This window comes from Gossypium raimondii, chromosome 3, assembly GCF_025698545.1.
Source record: "Gossypium raimondii isolate GPD5lz chromosome 3, ASM2569854v1, whole genome shotgun sequence".
In the NCBI taxonomy this organism is placed as follows: Eukaryota; Viridiplantae; Streptophyta; class Magnoliopsida; order Malvales; family Malvaceae; genus Gossypium; species Gossypium raimondii.
The window spans coordinates 4,964,260-4,985,697 of NC_068567.1; the positions used below are offsets into that span (position 1 = coordinate 4,964,260).

Sequence of the window (21,438 nt, forward strand, 5' to 3'; positions counted from 1 at the left end):
GTGGGAAAGGTATGAGTGCATCCAACATTCATGAAGATGATAGTAGTTTTCAAGATTATATATCCATGATGAAATAGAACAGACGATGGAACAAAGTGTGTCTATTGTGAAATGATGATGAATTTAGCAACATTTATCCCTACCCTCATTCCATTGCCATCCCTACCTCGATGAGTCCCAATCAACCTCAATACTATTTTTTATCATAAAATTTCAAGATGGGGTGGGTTGATTTTTCACTCTCTATTAAAAACTTGGGGATCGGGATTAGATGAAATTTACTAATCTCGATATATTTACTGAAATACTCATACATTAATATCATAACTTTTTATATTTTTTATTATAATTTCTTATTTTTATACTAATTTAAAACATATATTTTAACTTTTATAATTATTTCTATATACTTCATTATAATTTCTTAATTTATTATAAGATTTTATAATTTGATATAATTTAATTTCAAACTATTATTAATTATATGTTTTAGTTACAGTTGAAATCTAAAAAAAATCTAAATTATGTGGTTGAGTTAAATTTTTAAAATGAGAAATTAATTTAAAACATTTATTTTAATGTTTAAAATTATGTCAATTTAACTGTGTCAATTGTAAAGTATGACCTTGGAGTTAATGATAATGCGAGAGTTAAATTTTGTCAAATTAAAAATAAGGGTAAAAATCTTAAGTTGAAAATAGTATAGGGACTGCAACTGAATTTGACTCAAAATTTAAATTTAAAAATAAATATTTTTATCTGCTAGACTAAAGAAAAGAAAAAGTAATGGCTATAAACTGAGTGTAGCAGCAGGCCCATTGATATTAAATTATAGCCACAGATGTCAAATACTCCACCAGATATTATTTAAAATTACTTTTTTTAAAGATTTTATTAAATAACTACTATTTGTCAACGGTCCTATACTAGATTTTATTTTTAAAATGTTGTCTAAAATCGATTTTTTAATAATCAAATAAAAATGTTTATATTATTTTTAAAATTTTAAATATAATTTAACATATTTTTAATGGTTATATAGTATTAAATTATTATATATTTAATTTATGCGAGGTGTAATAAACTATAAAATATATTATAAAAATATAAAATGGGTCAAACTTGATATTAAATATAGAAGCTCAAGTTTGACACATATTTTAAATAATTTTTTGCTCAAATTTATTTTTCAAATAACATATTTTTGCCTAAATATAATCCTATCTTAAAACATGTTTAGTTGTGATTTAATGGACAAATATGCCCAAATTAATCATAATAATAATTTTTTGATAAAATATTTTTATAAAATCATATATCATATATATTATAATTTTAATATTATCCTAAATAGTCGATACCCTAAAGCTTTGAGATGTTAGTTTTAGGTTCGAGTCTCACTGCATGTAGAATTTTTAAAATTTATTTTGATTTAAATTTTATCATGTACAAGTTATGTTTAGAATTATTTTAATTATTAATTTTGTCGTATATTGCAATGATTAATTTTAATTGGAATTATGGGAATGCATTATTTTACTTATAATTTTACTTTTAACTTAAAAAAAAAAAGAAGGCAAGGACTGATTATACATGGAGTTTTGCGTGTGGAGGGGGTAAATTACATCTAAGGTTATTAAACATCTGATAAATTTTTGTTTTGGTCATTTAATTTTAAAAAATTACAAAATGGTTATTGAACAATTCAAAAGTTATTTTAAGTCACTAGGCTATTAAAATCAACATCATATGGCCTTCTCCATTCGCACTGCTGACACAAATAGAAAGCTTAACAACCTAGATGAAAACTTTCGAATAAGTTAAAAACTATTTTGTAACATTTTTATAATTAAGTTATTAGAACGTAAACTTACTAATAGTTCAGCGAACTTAAATTTGGTTTACCTTCTTTTAAAGGATTTTTCAAATTGAGTAGGCTAGACAGGGCCAATATTGCCTTTGACAATATGGGCCAAGCTTAATCCATCAATTGTTTCAATATTTCAAAACAACAAGTACGAACCTGCCCAAACTCATTCCGGTCCGACCCAACCCAATAAACCGTTCTCCACTCATAGAGTCATAGTTAATTTAGGATTTTCATTTGTCGGTTTATATATTGGGGCAGATGCGTCTGTATATATAATTATCCGGTAACGTAATCATTAATTATCAGTAAAAAAAAAAGGAAAAACTAGCAAATTCCGCAAGGCAATCGACTTCCATTAGGGTTCTTCGATTCCGATTTTACAGAACTTCTTTTATCGAATTTGTGAAATTTCATCTTCAAAACCCTAGTTTCTGCTAATATCTTATTGATTCAACATGGCTACTGCATCAGGTACGTTCTCTATTCTTTTTCCCCCAATTTCTTTCTTCCGTTTTCTTTCTATGCCGAAAGAGAGTGAAAATTTTAAATTTTATCTGATAATTGTTTTGGAATTTCAGTGGCGTTTAAATCAAGGGAGGATCACCGAAAACAGCTGGAATTAGAGGAAGCTCGAAAAGCGGGGCTTGCTCCGGCTGAGGTTGACGAGGATGGAAAAGAAATTAACCCTCATATTCCTCAGTATATGTCATCAGCACCTTGGTATCTTAACGCTGAAAGACCTAGTTTGAAACATCAACGGAAGTGGAAATCTGATCCCAATTATACCAAATCTTGGTACGATAGAGGCGCGAAGATATTTCAAGCTGAAAAATATCGAAAAGGAGCCTGCGAGAAGTAAGCGAATCTCTTGTTCTTTTTTCTGTTATGGTGCACCATACTTGTTCGCGTGTCTATGAATGCCTTGTTTCGTGTTTTATGTGTATTTTAAATTTTAGATCGCACTTTTGATCGATTTTAATCATTTGGGGTAGAAAAGGGAGTTAGAATTCTGGTTATTAAAGATGGATTCTTGGCTAATGTGAAGCTAAAATTGTAGGTTAAAATTTCGTGCAATATGACTTGATGCTGATGTTCTTCCTCGTACTGTTTCTTTGAATTTTTCTGTTTAGCAAACAAGAATAAGGTCGTATTTTTTTTTTTATATGTTCCATTTCTAACTATTCATTTGGAAGTGATGCAATAGATGTTCAGTTGTACTAGTAATGGAATTTCTCTCTAATGAGTGACGAGCCTATTTATTAATTATCAAATTTATTGACATATTGAGATAGAAGTCGTTTAGGTATTTTTGTAGGTAACCATATAGGGATAGATCCCAATGATAGAACTTTTTTCTGCCACATCAGACAATAGCTGGGTTATGTTAACTAATGAAGTTCATGCTTTCTTTCGAACACAAGGCATGGCTCATGGAAGATACTTATTTATTGATCGAGTTGAAAGTCAGAGATTAATTCTGTAGCTTATGTGTTCTATACTTGTAATATGGGATTAAATAGTTTTAGTTTAGATGGTGATACTAGTTTGTGACTTTGTGCTTTAAACTCTTATTTTGCCATGATTCATAATTTTTTATTTCCTTTAATTGTTTCTTATAGCTGTGGAGCCATGACACATGATGCAAAGTCATGCATGGAGAGGCCTCGTAAAAAGGGCGCAAAATGGACGAACATGCACATTGCACCTGATGAAAAGATAGAGACTTTCGAACTGGATTATGATGGCAAGCGTGATAGATGGAATGGTTATGATGCATCTACATATGCTCGTGTCATTGAAAGGTATGAGGCAAGGGATGAGGCTAGAAGGAAGTATCTGAAAGAACAGCAGCTGAAAAAGTTGGAGGAGAAAAATAGTAAAAACGAGGGAGAGGTAGAGGGAGAGGGGGAGGAAGGAGAGATTAGTGACGAAGAAGATGATGATGATGCTCTGAAGGTTGATGAAGCGAAGGTTGATGAGAGCAAACAGATGGACTTTGCTAAGGTTGAGAAGCGTGTTCGTACCACTGGCGGAGGGAGCACGGGAACTGTGAGGTACATTTATTATACCATTCCTCAGCTGTATCTTATTTTTTATGTATTATTCTTACTTATTTTGGTTTCTAAAGAACATTTCTTCCGTGCAATACAAAACAAGTATTCTTATTTCATATTTGCCTTTTTCTTCTAGGAACTTGCGTATTCGGGAAGACACAGCAAAATATCTTTTGAATCTTGATGTCAATTCCGCATATTACGATCCCAAAACTCGATCAATGCGTGAAGATCCACTTCCTGATGCTGATCCTAATGAGAAGTTCTATGAAGTGAGTATCGTGCAGAATTTTCCCCTTTAATTTCTTTCATATCTATATGCCACAAAGTTAATTAAACAATGAATTTTGACTTGTTTATTTGTTACCTTGCAGGGTGATAATCAATATAGGATGAGTGGGCAAGCATTGGAGTTCAAGCAGCTCAATATTCATGCATGGGAAGCATTTGATAAAGGTCAAGATATTCACATGCAGGCTGCTCCATCCCAAGCTGAACTCCTCTACAAGAATTACAAGGTCATTAAAGAGAAGTTGAAATCAAAGACGAAAGATACCATAATGGAAAAGTATGGCAATGCAGCGACTGAAGAAGAGATACCCATGGAGCTTCTCTTGGGGCAAAGTGAGAGGCAGGTCGAATATGATCGTGCTGGAAGGATTATTAAGGGAATGGTATGTATGGAACTTTCTGCTTATTCTAGTTAGTTTGTGGTTCTCCCTGTCTGTTAATTTGTAAGAATTTCTCGTACAAAACTATATTTTCACATGCTGATGTTGGTTGCCTTAAAGACTATCTAAATTAAACAACAATATCGTTCTTTTGTTCTTCTTGCTAAAAGTATCATGATATCTTCATGCTCTTACTAATGCTAGAATGCATGCCAGTAGATGAAAACTGTATCGAGTGGTTAATGACTTTTAAAAGTGAGATGCATCTGGAAAATATTGGCAATGCATGTCATCCTGGTCTTTATTTTTCCCTTTATTTTCATGATTAAAGCCATTTAATTTTGTTTCTGACTTGTTTGAAATAATCTTCTTAAGTGCTTCTTTATAGGTTATCAAGTTATATGAAATTAGTAGTTTAGTCCCAATTTATATTATAATTTTACAGTGGCTTTTCTTTGAAAATTGAGTGCTAAGTCCTATAATTCCTTTCTCCTTGCAACCATTTTTGTAGGAAACTTCTCTTCCAAAAAGTAAGTATGAAGAAGATGTTTTCATTAATAATCACACCAGTGTCTGGGGCTCCTGGTGGAAGGATCACCAATGGGGATACAAGTGTTGCAAGCAGACCATTCGCAATAGTTACTGTACTGGTGCAGCCGGTATTGAAGCTGCAGAAGCAGCCACAGACTTGATGAAGTCAAACATTGCTCGTAAAGCGTCCTCCGAAGGTGGGTTCTTCATATTGATTACATACATTAAATTAGTTCTTTAAGTCGGACTCATTCTTCTAAGTGATGGTCTTTAAGTTCATATTATGTTGCAAATAATTTTGGTTTTTACATAAATCATCTAATAGAAGCCTAGATGGTGAGCTAGCTTCTATTTTATATCCCTGAATTGCAAAGTATCTGCTTCTTTTAGTTCCTAGATTTTTTGCACTTCCGTCATTTTTAATCCTTGTACCTATCTTCTCTATTGGACTGCCAACTTGAATGCAGATGCCCCAGCTCCTGCACAGGAGAGGAAACACGTTACTTGGGGATCCGATGTTCCTGAGGACTTGGTTCTCGATGAAAAACTTCTCACCGAGGCTCTTAAGAAGGTAAATGGGATGCATAACATTTACTTAACAATCTGGTTGTATACCAAAACGATATATTGCTTATTTTTATGCATGTTCAATCTGACAGGAGGAGGAGCGGAGGAGAGAGGAGAAAGATGAAAGAAAACGGAAGTATAATGTCAGATGGAATGATGAGGTAATGGTCTCCTATCAAAGCTAAATTCTCCAGATATTCTTTGCGGAGATATCTTGTCATGTTACTAAATCATCGTGTTGGTTGTAGGTAACTGCTGAGGAAATGGAGGCATATCGGATGAAAAGGGTACACCACGATGATCCAATGAAGGATTTCTTAAATTGAAAAGCATGTTGATAAAAGTAAGAACAAATAAAATGGATACTTTTAGCTATTATGATATCGTCATTGAGTTGTGATGAAAATCATATGTTCTTTTGTTTTGTTTGTGCGATACACCATGTATTTTCATTCTACATCAATGACATAGGTTTCCCCTAATATATCATGTTCTCTGACAGTGCAACCATTTAAAATTTCTCAACCATGCTTTATTAAAGAGCTTGAAAGGTTTACTGATATGGTCATTGTGTTGTTACCTGTGGAAATCTCACGTTCTTTTTTATATTTTATTTGTTTTTTTTTTTTGCCTTTTTTTCTTCAATTGTGATCCCTACTCTCTTGAACCTCACCACACTACCTTTATTATGATCCCTTAACCGAGACACCCTCAATATCCATATTCCCCAATCCATTGCCTAAGCCAAATTCAATGTCACCATCTCTCCTCATCATTTCCCCAAACATAAACAGCAACTCAAAACTCTCCCATACATTACCCAATCAGTCGCCATATTCGTCACTATTGGCCTCTCCATCAGCACCTCACCATATACTCTTAAATGAACTATTTATTGTTGCAATCATTAACCATGACCAAAACCTTCTAATCTCCATGGCATATCTAATCAACTCACAAGTCTCGTCGTGTCAAGTTCCTATACAACCCCAGCAACACAGCTATAGTGTGCATGAGCCAGGTCGGGCTCAACTAAAAATTTAGGCATGTTTGTTTGGCCCAGGTTTGGTCTAAAAATTAAGCCTAGAATTTTGTCCAAGCCGACCCGGATAAAAATGTTAAAATCCTAGTCCGATTTGGCCCGTCCATATTAATTTTTATATTATTTTTTATATCAAAAATACTAAAAATATCAAAATTTATTTTCAAAAATTATGTATACTTAAATAACACTAAGATAGATGCAATTTAACAAGCAAATGTCTCTAAAATAATAACAAAATTAACAAATGTCTTTAAAATAATAACAAAATTAATAATAAAATAAAATTTATATAATATTTAAATAAAAACAACAAAATAGTAACAACATAATAGTAAAATGGTAGCAAAATAGGGAGAAAAAATAATAAAATAATATTTGAAAATAAAAAAAAAATTTGTCTTTTAGTGATTTGGGTTGGGCCCGGGCCAAAAATGTTTTACTCGAGCCCGACCCGTTTTTTAAATGAGTCTTATTTTTCTGTTCAAGTCTATTTTTTAAGCCTATATTTTTTCTTAAACCCTCCCATATTTCGGATAAGCTTTCAGGCAGGCCGGGTGGCCCAACCTATGAACAGGTCTAATCATGTAATGTATAAATGTTGAGGGATAATTTTTTTGTTAAATTATATTCCATCTTATAATATGTAAATTAAGTAAATAATAAAAAAATTATAATATATAACATTTATAAAAGGATTTTATAAATTGTTGAGTAACTTTCGTAGCATTTTTCTATAAATAATATAAGTTTTGGTTGTAACTTTATTATAAATAAATTATGATAAAAAAATTATAACATATATAATATGGATACAAATAAGTTGCGTTGATATTTCTTGAAAAATATTATAAATAATTATATCATAGCACTTTCATAACATGTAAATAATAAAAAATTTATCATAACTTTATGATTTTTAATATTTAAGTAATATAATTTTTGTTATAAGTTCAAAAATACATAAATTATTTTATAATATAATTTTTAAGATTTATAATATAATTTCTTTTGCAATAACTAACCCGAACACTCATACGTGTTAATGTTTATAATATAATTTTATAACTTGTATAAAAATAATTTATTAAAAATTGGATTTGGATCGCGTAATTACTCAAATTCTCACTCTCCCCTTAAGAATTGAAAAGTATAATTGAGGTGTTCTAATTACATCAAATTCACACCACCCTTCAAGGGCGTAGCCGGCCCCTAAAATGGAAAAGTTTTCATTTAGTCCTTTTAAAATTTTAAATTAGTAAAGATAAAATTACACTTTGGCCCCCTTGAAATGATAAAAATTTGATTTAATCCTTTAAAAATTATAAAGATAGACTATTGAAATGGTGAAATTATATTTTTATTATCATAGAAATTACAATTTAATTTTGCCTCCCCTAAAAAAAATTCTAACTTCACCTCCGCCACCATTATGTAATTACAAATAATTATACCCAAATTCAATTATTAAATAACTTTCTAAATATTACAAAGTATGAATATAGATAAGCCTTTGAATAATTAAGGTTATAGATTATAATCGAGTCTAAAGCCAAGGCATTTTGGGAACACAACATCTCAAAAAGAAGGTCTTATTGGTGAAAATAAAAAGATAGAGAGATGCGAGATCTCAATATCTTACTTTGCTTTTTGATAATCAATGTGAAAAAAGAAAGAAAGATAGAGGAAACAAATTGGGGGTAGGCTTTGGATGGTTGCCCACTTTCCGGATCTCCATTTTGATCTTCCAATTTGAAGCTAATCCCACTAATTAATCTCATTTCTACAAAGTGATTAGGGCATATATATTGTTTAAAAAGATTTATTCTATTTGTTTCTTTGTCATTTAAAGAAGCAAACCAAGAACAAGAATTTGGATGATGCTAAATTTAAATAATAAATAATTACCGATTAAGTCTTAGCTCGATGCGAGAGGATATGGGTTTGAGTATGCTGAAGCGCATTATCCTCCTGTTTATGAGTTGGAGAGAGGTTATGGGTAATTATATGCATTATGTTAAAAAGAGTAAATATGATCAGAACCTATAATAAAGTTATTTAAAAAAAAACAATAAATAATTAGAGATGCTATTCGACCCAATAATAATTGATTTCAAATTCTCAAGTCTATGGTGATTTAGGGATACATTGGATTTCACCATATATATATATAGTATTAAAAAATACAACTTTATTGGTCAAATTTTTCGTTTAACACCTATACAACATAGATTATAATATATATTTTTTAAAAAGAATAACTATAGTGGCATATATTGCATTAGTTGCCAAAAATGTAAGGGACACGGTGGATTAAGCACTGGTGAATTATAAAAATAGGATAAAGCTCGAAACAGTAAACGCGATTAGCATGACTCGAATACAAGTCACATTTGGGATGGTGAACATCCTAATTATCAAGTCATCACATGGGACTCAAGCACCAGTTTATTGGTATCTTATACTTAAATTGTGTTAATTAAGTGATTATCTATGCTACATATAAAATGATTGATTGAGATGATGTTGAACTTTTGGTGCAAGATTGCAATAACTACACAATACATCATTACACCTTTTGGTTAATGTAATTTTGGTCCTTAAATTTAGTTATTAAGATCAATTTGATATTTGTACCTTTTTTTTTGTTTACTGCAGTACTTAAAGAAGTAATTTTTCTCGTTTTGCTTCTTGAATTTGGATTATATGAAAGAGTAATGATATGGTATTTAGAGGTTGGACCTGAAATTTAAATTTAAATTTTTTAAGTGACTTAATTTTATATTACTACATTATCACATTCTTATGCAATCCAAATTCAAAGAGTAATCTGAACTTAATTACGAAGTTCAAGGATAAAAATTTATATCAACCTATAATTTATTATAAACACGAATTTATGTATCTTCTCTAAATTAAAATTCAAAGTTTGAATTTATTAGAAGTTACTTGTTAAAAATTATTACATAAACAAGATTAAATTTTGAGTTGGATCATTAAGAGTTAATTGATTAATTTAAAATTGAAAACCTTGTGGTTTTTCGTTCGAGTCCCATCATGTAAGAACTCCATCCAAATTTATCTTTAGTTTAAAATCGAATATAGTTTGATTATTAATACGAGATTCTGATTATATTATTAAATCAATATGAAATTAAGGCTAATTTTTTTCGTAAATCTTATTCTTCCATTGTAATGATTGAGAAAGAAATTATTGGGAAAAAATCAGATTTAAATGAAAATGCAAAATAGTTTACTATAGAATCCAACCTTAATACAGTAGTTGAACTGTGGAAGTCATTTTCATTAATAAGTGAATGCTTCTATTCTTGAAATTAGCTACTTATGTTGTCCAAATTTTCAATCAAAAGTATATATACTTTTAGACTACTAATCAATCATGTGTATTGTCGAAAACTATCTTTTCCCAAAATTTAAATGCTAATAATTTCAGTGGTTTATTAAAATCATTTCATTTAAAATATATATATATAATTTCCATTTGATAAATTTAAAATATAATTAATATATGTAGAAGAAAATTACTTTCTTGTGTAAATAGAAAATTATATTGTTTTGCATAAAAAAAAATTATATTTTCCCCTTGCATATTTTTACCATTCATAATTTATATCTATTTAAGAGTTAACCTAATTTTAGTTACTTGATTCAAACAAAAATCTTGAATTCATTCCTGCTGATGGATTGGTAGTTAAGGATGTTCACACCATAAAATTCACTCGGGTTTGAGTTTTTGAGAAAGCAGTCATAAGTGCAGCTCCTTGAGTCCTTGTTGGACGCGGTGTATACAAGTGATGTGGGTATATCCCAACTATACGTGTATGAGTACAAACTCTCTAATTGTACAATATGTTTCTTTGGTCGAATTTTGGATAAGATAATTTGTAATTGGCTTAATACATTATTTGATTTCCAAGTTTGACATTTTTTAATATCGTATTTGTGTTGTTTTGGTCTCTTGTAGTACATATATTTGATGAAAATTATATATTTTGATACCGAAACTAATAGTGTTAACTTTTTAGTACTTAATTCAAATTTTAAGATTGATTTGACGAAAATTCATAATTGATCAATAATATTAACAAGCATTTTATTGTAAATATATCTTAATTTACTTTTTATAGAATACACATGTTTTATTACTTAAATTTATTATAAATACATATTAATTTATTTTTTATACAGTACACATTATTTTACCACACGGAAGGAACCTAAGCATCGAATTAGGGTTTGAAACTGATAAGATCATAAAAAAAAAAAAATTTGGATGCGATCTTAAAATCAATTTAAAGAACTTTCAGACCACTACCTTCCCTATCAACACATCGAGTAGCATCCTACCAAAGCTAGTTTCTTCAAGAAAAGACTGGTGATGACTGATGGGAGATGGTTGCCAAAGCCACGTGGGGGGTAGATTTTACTATGAAAAATCCCAAATTGGAAGTGGAATGGAAAGCCACAAATTAGGGTTTCAAAAAAAAAAAAAAAAACTGTTGCCACATGAACTGTTTGTGAATCAACTGTTGCTTGACTGACTGATGGTTCCGGGTGATGCAAGTTATGCCCCCATTTTCAAAGTTACAAGATTTCCTATTTCATAATTCTATTATTTATTAAAACACAAAATCATTTAAAGACGCAGTTTGTAATAATTAAAAAAGTATATTGATTCAAACGCGTTTAAATTTATACATGTCGGTTCGAGAGAATTCACTCTCCCTACTTAAAAAATCTTACTCGACTTGATTTTAAATTCAGACAGACTCGTTGTAATTATCGAATATTGGAGTGCGACTATATCACGCTAAAAATATACATCAAAATTATTGACAAAGTTCGAAGGGGTAAAATGGTCATTTGAGAAAAGGTGTTGTCAATCAAAAGAAAAGGGTGAAGAAACAAAATCATGTTATTCCCCCAAATAGCTTTATCCTGTCTCCATCATCTTTTCCTTCCTCTTTCCATTTCCAAAAAAGCCCTAGACACACTCACTTATTTCCACTTGCATCATTCTCGGTACCTATTATTATACATTTCAAAATAGCATTTTATTTAGGCTATATAAAATCTAAATTCAAATTTTCAAAATCATATTTCTAAACATAACATTTTAATTTAATTAAATCTTAATTCAATATTTTGTATCTTATTGTATGCCATGCTCATATTTAAATTATAATTTTTTATAAAAATATTGATACATTTCAATCATGTCACACTATATATATCATATTTTATTCTTCCTATCATATTATTTCTTATATTGTACACATATTTTAAGTCACTACTTTATATAATTATATCAAGCTTAAAGTTACTAAATTTACACATACATATGTGTAGATTTATGCTAAAATACTACCTCTCAGATATATATATATATATATATATATTAAATTATAATTAGATTGTTCGATAAATATAATATTAAAATAAAAATTGAAAATATTTTTATTGAGTGAATCTTTATAGAAAAAATTGCATCATATTGTGTTTTTTTATTATAGATTATAAAACACATGTAAAAAATTAATTACTAAAAATATTATACATTCGTTTGACACGGGTTGAAACTATGTGACCCCATCTCTTACTATTAATATTGTATAAAAATATTTATTTTTATTTTTATTTTCAGCAATCAACTAAATAAAAATGATAGAAAATGGCTTAGTTAAAACTTTATTAATATTAAGGATAGGTTTGAACGGACGATACATTTACTTGCGACAGATAATTCTTTATTAACACTAAGGTGGGTTTGGATGGGTAGTGCTTTTACTTGTGGTTAGTGTAAAAATAACGGTAGCGGTAAGATTAAATACTATAACAATATTGTAATATAAGACAAAAAGTAAATTAAAAATATCGCACCACACTGCATCTAACCGTCCATCCAAACTCACCCTAATTTTAGAATTCAAATTTCACACAAAAATGATGAGAACCTTTCAAGTTATCTAGGAAAGATCAAACAAAAAAAGATTGAAAAAAACCTCAAGGTAAAAGAAAGGGAGGCTCACTCTACCCTACCTTTACTATTCTTTTTTCCTCTAATTTCCCTCTCCATTCTCTCTCTCTCTCTCATGAATTAAATTAATAATATGTTCTTCAACCCTCCCTCTATATGCCCTTCTCATCCCATTATTGAGTCCCCCCCCCCCCCCTCCTTTGTTATGTAAATATCTCACTTTTTTTTTTTTTTAAATTTCACCTTTTTAGTCTCTTCATTCATCACCTTCGATCTCTATAATCTTCACATATTTTTATAGCATTATTATTATTTATCCTATAATTTTCAGTTCATTGTTTACTGTTCATCTTCCTCCACTAGAAAACTTGTGTTTTGATGACTTTCTTTGTTCTCATGCTGAAAATCTGAAATCTTTTGTGTGTTTGAAATTATTACTGTTTCAGTCCTTTTGTTTTTGATTTCCTTTTGTTTCAGTCCTTTTCTTTTCAAGCTAAGTGTTGATCATATATGGATTCTCTTCAGGGTTTCCAAACAGCAAATATAAACCCTTCTTCCACCACCAATTTGAATCCAAATTTCCCTGCAAACCTCTCCATCACCACCGTGGGAACCACCGCCGGCGCCACCACCAACACGATCCCTTTATCAGCAGCCGCGGCCTCCTCCTCCTCCTCCTCTTCTTCCACTTCTCCTTCGACACTCAGTCGCTACGAAAACCAAAAGCGCCGTGACTGGAACACGTTCGGGCAATACCTCCGCAACCACCGCCCGCCGCTCTCCCTCTCCCGCTGCAGCGGCGCACACGTCCTGGAGTTCCTCCGCTACCTCGACCAGTTTGGGAAAACCAAAGTCCACACTCAGCTTTGCCCTTTCTTCGGCCACCCTAATCCCCCGGCCCCATGCCCTTGCCCTCTCCGCCAAGCTTGGGGAAGCCTCGATGCCCTCATCGGACGCCTCCGAGCCGCCTTCGAAGAACACGGCGGCAAACCCGAAGCAAACCCTTTCGGTGCCCGAGCTGTTAGGCTTTACCTACGTGAGGTTCGTGATTCACAAGCTAAAGCAAGAGGCATAAGCTACGAGAAGAAGAAAAGAAAACGACCCCCTCATCCTCAACCTCAAGTTCCTCCTCTTCCACCTCCCCATGGCAATCAAAACCAGTAAGAACATATATATATATATATATATATATATATATATAAATGGAAAGACGTAATCATGACCCATCTGCATGGCAAAAGAACATGGTTTTTCCATTGTTCCTTTATATTTTTATTTTAATTAATGTCATTTTAATTTGCACCTATAAGATCCTGCTGTGAATCAAAGCAATTCCTTTTTGTTAATTAAAACAATATTTGCTTAGTTCTGGTTTCATAATACTAGTTAATTAACTAATATTTCTTCTTTTTTTCTTCACAAGAATTTATATTAGAAAAAATGGGGGGCATGAGGAAAATCAGATACTAAAAAGGAAGTCAAGTGTCGGTTGAGTTAAAAGAAGCATTCCTGTTTTAGTATCATTTATGTTCGTCGTTTTTGCCTTCTTTCTAATTTCTTATCTTTTGCTTGCCTTCTCTGTGTTTGACAAAAGATCTATAATTGCTTTCAATTGTTATATAAATATATATATATATATATATGTATATATATGAATATGAAGTAAAGTGAAAGGAAGAGACTAAACGTGTTAACCAAAAAGCTGCATCAGACACTCGAAACAGTGAACTAAAACAGTTGTTTCCATGTTTTTTACAAAACATGGGAGTTTCCATTTCTTTTTTTCAAGAACAAAAGTCCCATTAATCTGCAGAAATATCAGGCTTTAATACTGATGATGGGGTCTTCTTTCTCTTGATAACTAGCGTTCAAACCTAGTTCATTGTCTGATTTGGTCAATTTTCATCTCACATTTACCTTGTCATATGTTTTCAGTGGAAAAATCCCTAGTCATATGAACCCTAATAAACAGCACTGAAAAATATTATATATGTATAATCATATATGTTTGATTAGGTCAAGGATTTTTATAATAGTTGTTTTTTTAAAGAACAAATGTGTTTGGTTTTCATGTCTGAAACATGTTTTTGTTTGGGGTTTTATCTATGCATCTTAGAGATATGTCTAATGGAACATCAATTTATGATATTTTTCCCACTAAATTTAAGAATAAATTAAGAAAGAATGACATCTATATATTATAAAAAATTTGAAATTATAGTGTGTCATGCTAAGTACCTATCTATAATAATATTTATTATATTTTTTGAGTTTCGATCATATCTGTTTTTTACACAAATCTTAGAACTATTTATAACCCATTTCCAATTCATATATAGAAGGATAATGCGCTTTAACGCACTCGAACCCACCTCCACCTATATTAGAAATAATGTACATACTAATCAATTAACACTAAATCCACATCAATTTATAATATTAAAATTCAACAAATATTAGAAAGACTATTATTTTACCAGACCTTGGTCATCAATAATAATTTATAATATTAAAATTCAACAAATATTAGAAAGACTATTATTTTACCAGACCTTGGTCATCATATTCAATGAATTATTAATTAAAATATTCAAATTGATTGATTTTTTGGTATTTTTAATGCATGTATAGAATATTTCAATTAATAATTCATTGAATTTGATGCTTTAATCTTATACTGATTAGAAAAGCTAAGATTCCGGTGTTTGTTTAATTGTTTCATGCAAATGTTTATAAGAGTTGAGATTTAATATATTTGAAAATCAAATTTAAACATTTATAATTTTTTAAATAATAGATGAATATATAAAAATAAAAGAAGGAATTATCTAAACTGTGTAATTTCACGATATTAGTATTCCTTTTCAATAAGAAAATAATAAATTAGATTTTTCACCTGAAAAAAATTAAAAATGCTAAAATTAAGAGTAAAATTTGATTTGTCATTCTCTCATTGAGAAAGGATAAAGATAACATGGAATCACAGTCTCATATAATCCTTTCTCGTAAGAATAATGAGTTTGGTTCTAGGTGTTTGAAAATATTTTTCTAGGTAAAGCAATCCTTTCTCCTATTGGTATGCAAGTATATATAAATGATAGCCAACCTGGAATTATATATATGAATTTATATTTGATATATTAATGTAGTTTTGAAAAGATAAAACGTGCTTTTAGTTCTAATAATATATAAATTTATATATTAATTATCAGAAAATCAAATATATAAACTATATATATATATATTTATTGCCTAATTCACGTTATTGAATATTAAAATAAGGGAAGCAAAAGTCTCACACAAACTCAAAAGAAGAAAGCACGAATTTTTTTGATAAATTAGACATGAAAAAAATATGATGAGATTACGTAATAATATAGGATTAAATCAATGAATAACGTTATAGAGACGGATGGACGGAGATTTTCAAAAATAATGTTAAAGTAAATTTTGATTTTGTGTAATTTTATATAAAAATTGGGTAAACTACAAAAATAGTCACTTTTGTTTGTCTCAGACTACATTTCAGTCACTTACGTTTGAAAAGTTACGTTTTAGTCACTTACGTTATCGTTTTGTTACGAAGTGATCACTCTATCGTTAAGCTCCGTTACCTCCCTAACGGCGGTCCTACGAGGCAGTCCAAATGGGTTTTAATTATCAACTTGGATGTCCTACGTAACAGTCCAAATTGAATTTTATTTAATTAAATCCCATTTGGACTGCCACATAGGACTTCCGTTAGGGAGGTAACAAATTTTAACAGTAGTGTGACCGCTTCGTAACAAAACAATAACATAAGTGACTAAAATGTAACATTTTAAACATAAGTGACTAAAATGTAATTTGAGGTAAACAAAAGTGACTATTTTTGTAGTTTACCCTAAAAAATTTATTTGATTTGGTTTTAATAATTAGTTAACACAATTATCGATACAGAATTATTTTACGATATTGTATACACAAATAATTATATTTATCTAAAATATAAAAAATTAATGTATTTATTTCTTTAAGTGTATATAATTGAATTAAAATCAACATTTTATCTATATATTTGAACCACAATCAAAGTTTCGTGTGTATGATTGAACAAAATCAAAGTTTATGTATAATTTTGAGATTCATCAAAAAATATCATATTAAAATTAGTAATAAGTATTATGAAAATGAGATAAAATGTAAAATATTCGAGCCATCAATTGAATATTAGTTCACTTGGTATTATTTTTGTCGCAATAATTTAGAGGTTGTAGATTTAGTCGTGCTTAAACGTACAATATCCACATACGAAGGGATTATGAAATAAAGGGTTGACTTGTAAGGAGGAGATGAAAGAAATAACCATTAAAATACTTTTACATTTGTAAAATTATGGAATATTATTATTTGATATGATTATAGTGTCGTCCAATTTTGTTTTGCAGTTTATAAATATTGATTTTTTCGTGGTTTGTAATTACCCTTTTAATAATATTATTTTTAAATTTTCTTCCGATGGTGTAATGTATCTTATTATTGCAACCATGTTAATGCATATATAATATTTTGTTTGATCGCTTGGATGTGTTAAAAACTATATTCCTTTCTTTTTTTAAAAACTTAAAATGAGTTTATTTGATGTATTTTTATATACAATTCTTAAATTACACATAAACTTGTTTAAAACTCTTAAATTAAAATATATTTCACATTTAAATGTGCTCGGTGCATATTCTCTAATTTATTGTAATAATAATGGTGTTAACTAAACTAAGATTCAACAAGAATTAAATTTTAATTGGATATAGTCTTATAAATTAAGAGAGTTAAATTCAATGTTATTTGAATCGGCTAGATTTGATCGGTCAAACAGATCAAGTCAAAAATCGGTTCGAACAAAGATTTTAGACCGACAAACCATTCAATCAAATTAAAAAATCAATTAATTAATCGACGATTAAATAATTTATCAAATCGATTAAACTGTGGAAGATCAAATTAACTACCGATTCGCCTCATAGGAGAAATAAAACAAAAGGTGGCAAAATCAAATGCATAAAACGAAAGAATACGAGAATTGAGCAATTCCCCTATTTAATCATTTTTCTTGGCCACTGTGCATCAGCCCTCACACGTGCTTTCCTGTCATTCTACCAGCATGGTATCGAATACGATCAAAACACGTGGAAGAAGATCAACCGTTTGATGCAATTTACACCCTCCCCACTGGTGACAGTCAGAAAATGAAATTGTCAAATTTTTCATGTCAACAATCTAAGTCAGTGATTTTCTTATGAACGCTTCCCCTTTTCAAACAGTTTCGGGATTGGGTTGTCTCAATTTTATTATACTTTTTTTAGATTTTTTCTTTTTATTATTTCATGAAAATTAAGCCTTTTTAACTTAATACCATGGCAAAACACTAAAAAAGGTCCAATTTTTAAAAAATTTACCGAAATGGGTCCGGTAATAAATTAATTACCGGATTGGCTCAATTCTCCGAAAGCGCGTCAACGTCAACGCGATGTCAAGGGACGTGGCAGGAAAACGCTTCCTCAAGGAAGCGCTTTGCCTACGTGGCAACAAAGCGCGCCCTCAAGGACACATTTTTCTGCCACGTAAGCTCTGCCCTAGGGACTCGTTTTGGCCACGAGTGAATAGTAGCAACGACTACTTTTTTTACCGTTGGTGACACCCCAACTGTAAAAAAAAAAAAACTATAAAACCCCCCACCCTTTCATTTTTTTCACAAATAATTAAATCATTTCTCTAATTTCCTCTCAATTTGCTCTCAATTTCCTCTCAAATTTCTCTCAAATCCCTATTTAAAAGAGCTTTAATTTTTTAATTATTTTTTTAAAAAAATTTAAATTTTATTTTTTTGATTTTTTTTAAATCGTAAAAATTTGTACGAATTTAGCAATGGCCGGAGAATTGATTCGTCTTGATGACAATCACATATCCGTCGAACAAATGAAAATGGTAAGTGTTAAATTTAATTTTTAAATATTATTTAAGATTTTTTTATTTATGCAATTTTAAATAATTATTAATTTATTATTTGTTATAAAAGTTTGTAGATTGGATATTGCAATGCTATATCCATAATATGCATGACCCTCCATCACCGTTGGTAGAGAATTACCTGCGGGAAGCGGGTTTTTGGCACGTGGCAACGGTAGGTCGGGGATGCAAGTTGGACCCAAAACTTATCAGTGCGTTGATTGAGAGGTGGAGACCCGAGACGCACACATTCCATCTTCCACATGGAGAGTGCACTATCACTTTGGAAGATGTGAATCTGCAATTGGGATTGCCGGTGGACGGGTACCTAGTCACCGGGTCTGTTCAATCTGGCGATTAGGGAACGGTATGCTACGAGCTTTTAGGCGCTATTCTGGAGAATATTAATGGAGGTCGGATCGAGATGGGCTGGTTACGAGACACATTCCAGGATTCGGATGATGATTCAACCGAACTAGAAAGAATCTGATATGCTCGGGCATACATTCTTCAGATAAATGGAGGTTATCTGATGCCAGACTTGTCACGGAACCTCGTACATCTAAAATGACTGCTGAAACTCATTGATTTTAGAGCAGCCGATGAATTGAGTTGGGGATCGGTCGTATTGGCAACACTGTACCGGGAGATGTGCGGGGTGACGCGACCGAATAAAGCGAAAATCAGAGGTTGTCTGTCACTACTGCAGTCATGGGCACGGTTTCACATTCTATTTTTACGTCCTCGAATGGACCACCCATATACATTCCCACTCAATGAGGTAAATTTTATATTAGATTTTACAATTATTACGTAGATTTAAAATATAATAGTATGCTAAAAATTTATTTAATTAGGTGGAACCATCCGGCAAGTTATGCTGGATTACCTAGCTGTCTTGAAGATATACGGCTTCTATTAGACCAAAAGTCGGAAGCACAAGTATTAAATAAAATTGATATTTCCATCATGAGCTAGTCGATTGGTATTTAGTATTTAGTATTATGTATTATGTATATAACTAATATTTCCATCATGTTCATATAGTTTGAATGGATACCATACGAGAATTTGGCAATTCGGGCAGTAATTTCGGATGAGTACTTTCAAAATCCAAACGCTTGACACGTGAAAGTCACGTTGGTCAACTATGCGACCGTGGAGATGCACTAGTCAGACAGAGTATTACGGTAATTTGGATTCCGACAACCGATTCTCGTGGCACCTGAGGTGTTTAATGATCAGCACAAAATCGACCTACGACAATTGCATACGGATTGGCCGAGATTCTGGTCATACTACATCCAAATATGGGAAGATAAGTATGATTATATACCTACTCGGGAACCGATCATCGTTCCAGAGTTAGCGTGCGTGTTGAAATACATGCCATGTTTTAGGATCCATGGTAAGCCGTATTTACTGTCGGCAGAGGAGAAGCAGCAGCAATTACATGTCCAAAGGGAACGACATGGCTTTTTTAAATCCAAGACGAAGGGACGACGACGCAAGCCCATCAACGAGGCCTAGACATTCACCCAGCCCATCATCAGCGGCCATTCAATCACCAGGCCCAGCGAGAGCACCAACACAGTCACCCGACCCAGCAGTTCAACCGACAATACCCACGGTACAACCTTTTCAGATGATGCCAGGTGCGTATCCTAGCCCTTTTATGTATCCTAACCCTTATATGTTTCCTTTTTCGAGTCCTATAACAGGTCGGAGTTCATGGCCTGGTTCATCTCCATTTTCCGTTACACCGAGTGGACTGTCGATGTATAGGCCAACGTCGCACGAGGGATCGCAAGAGGGGCCGTCATGGAGCTATTCTTTTTACCAATCCCAGTCACCATATGGGTTTCAAATAGCTTCGCCGTTGGTGATGCAAACACCTCCACAGTCACTATTCTATCAGGGTGGCTCATTGTCCCAACATCGACAACCAGATACCCTACCGGAGGAACCAGAATCCCCACCGGAGCAACCATAACCCCCGCCGAAAGCTGGACAAAGGAGGAATCCAGCGCGTAACCATCGACGGCCGCCATGTGGCACTGAATCCGGCGGGCACGGAGATTGATTTTTATTTTAATATATTTGTACCAACATTTTGAATATTTTGATATTATTTGATGTAATAAAATAGAAATTCTTCTATATTATTTCATGTACTAAAATAGAAATTTACTTTTACATTTTTAATATAATAGAAATTCTTTTAAATAAGGTAATATGTTGAATATTTGTTTTGAATACGTTGTTTTGAATAAAGTAATTGTAATTTACTTTAATATTTTTAATAAAATAGATTTTCTTTTAAATAAGTCAATATTCTGAATATTTGTACAAATTTTGATTTAAAAATATAAATAATACAAATTTTTTACAATAACGTTCAACTATTGCGATTTGGGCATGATCAGCTTGTATGGGCTGAGTTCCTTGAAATTTTTTAACTATGATGTAAAAATTAAGGCTAAAGGGTCTTTAAAGTCCCTCAAGTTTTTCCCAAAAAAATCAATTTATTGATATGATATACTTAGACTACTAATTGTAATTCTATAGAATGATTGGATTTACATTTAACTTACAATGTGGATAATTATTTAATTTCGATTATTTAGATGTAATAAACAAAATTGAAATTTGGAAAAGAAGAAGAAATCATGAGTTGTAACTATTTCTTAATTAGCAAAAGTAAAATACTTTGTTTAAAT

General features: G+C 31.2%; 2 protein-coding genes across 2 annotated transcripts; both read left to right on the top strand.

The window, feature by feature from the left end:
- Positions 1–2,151: 2,151 nt before the first annotated feature.
- On the top strand, positions 2,152–6,177 carry LOC105796733 (pre-mRNA-splicing factor SLU7). The gene is made up of 9 exons (XM_012626531.2): positions 2,152–2,341; positions 2,449–2,725; positions 3,490–3,924; positions 4,061–4,196; positions 4,299–4,598; positions 5,107–5,323; positions 5,594–5,697; positions 5,786–5,854; positions 5,942–6,177. The coding sequence occupies exons 1-9, from the start codon at positions 2,326–2,328 to the stop codon at positions 6,017–6,019; spliced, it is 1,632 nt and encodes a 543-aa protein (XP_012481985.1). The 5' UTR covers positions 2,152–2,325; the 3' UTR covers positions 6,020–6,177.
- Positions 6,178–12,950: 6,773 nt separating this feature from the next.
- On the top strand, positions 12,951–14,098 carry LOC105796734 (protein LIGHT-DEPENDENT SHORT HYPOCOTYLS 4). The gene has a single exon (XM_012626532.2). It carries the CDS (start codon positions 13,244–13,246, stop codon positions 13,895–13,897), a length of 654 nt encoding a protein of 217 aa, XP_012481986.1. The 5' UTR covers positions 12,951–13,243; the 3' UTR covers positions 13,898–14,098.
- The last annotated feature ends 7,340 nt before the right edge of the window (positions 14,099–21,438 follow it).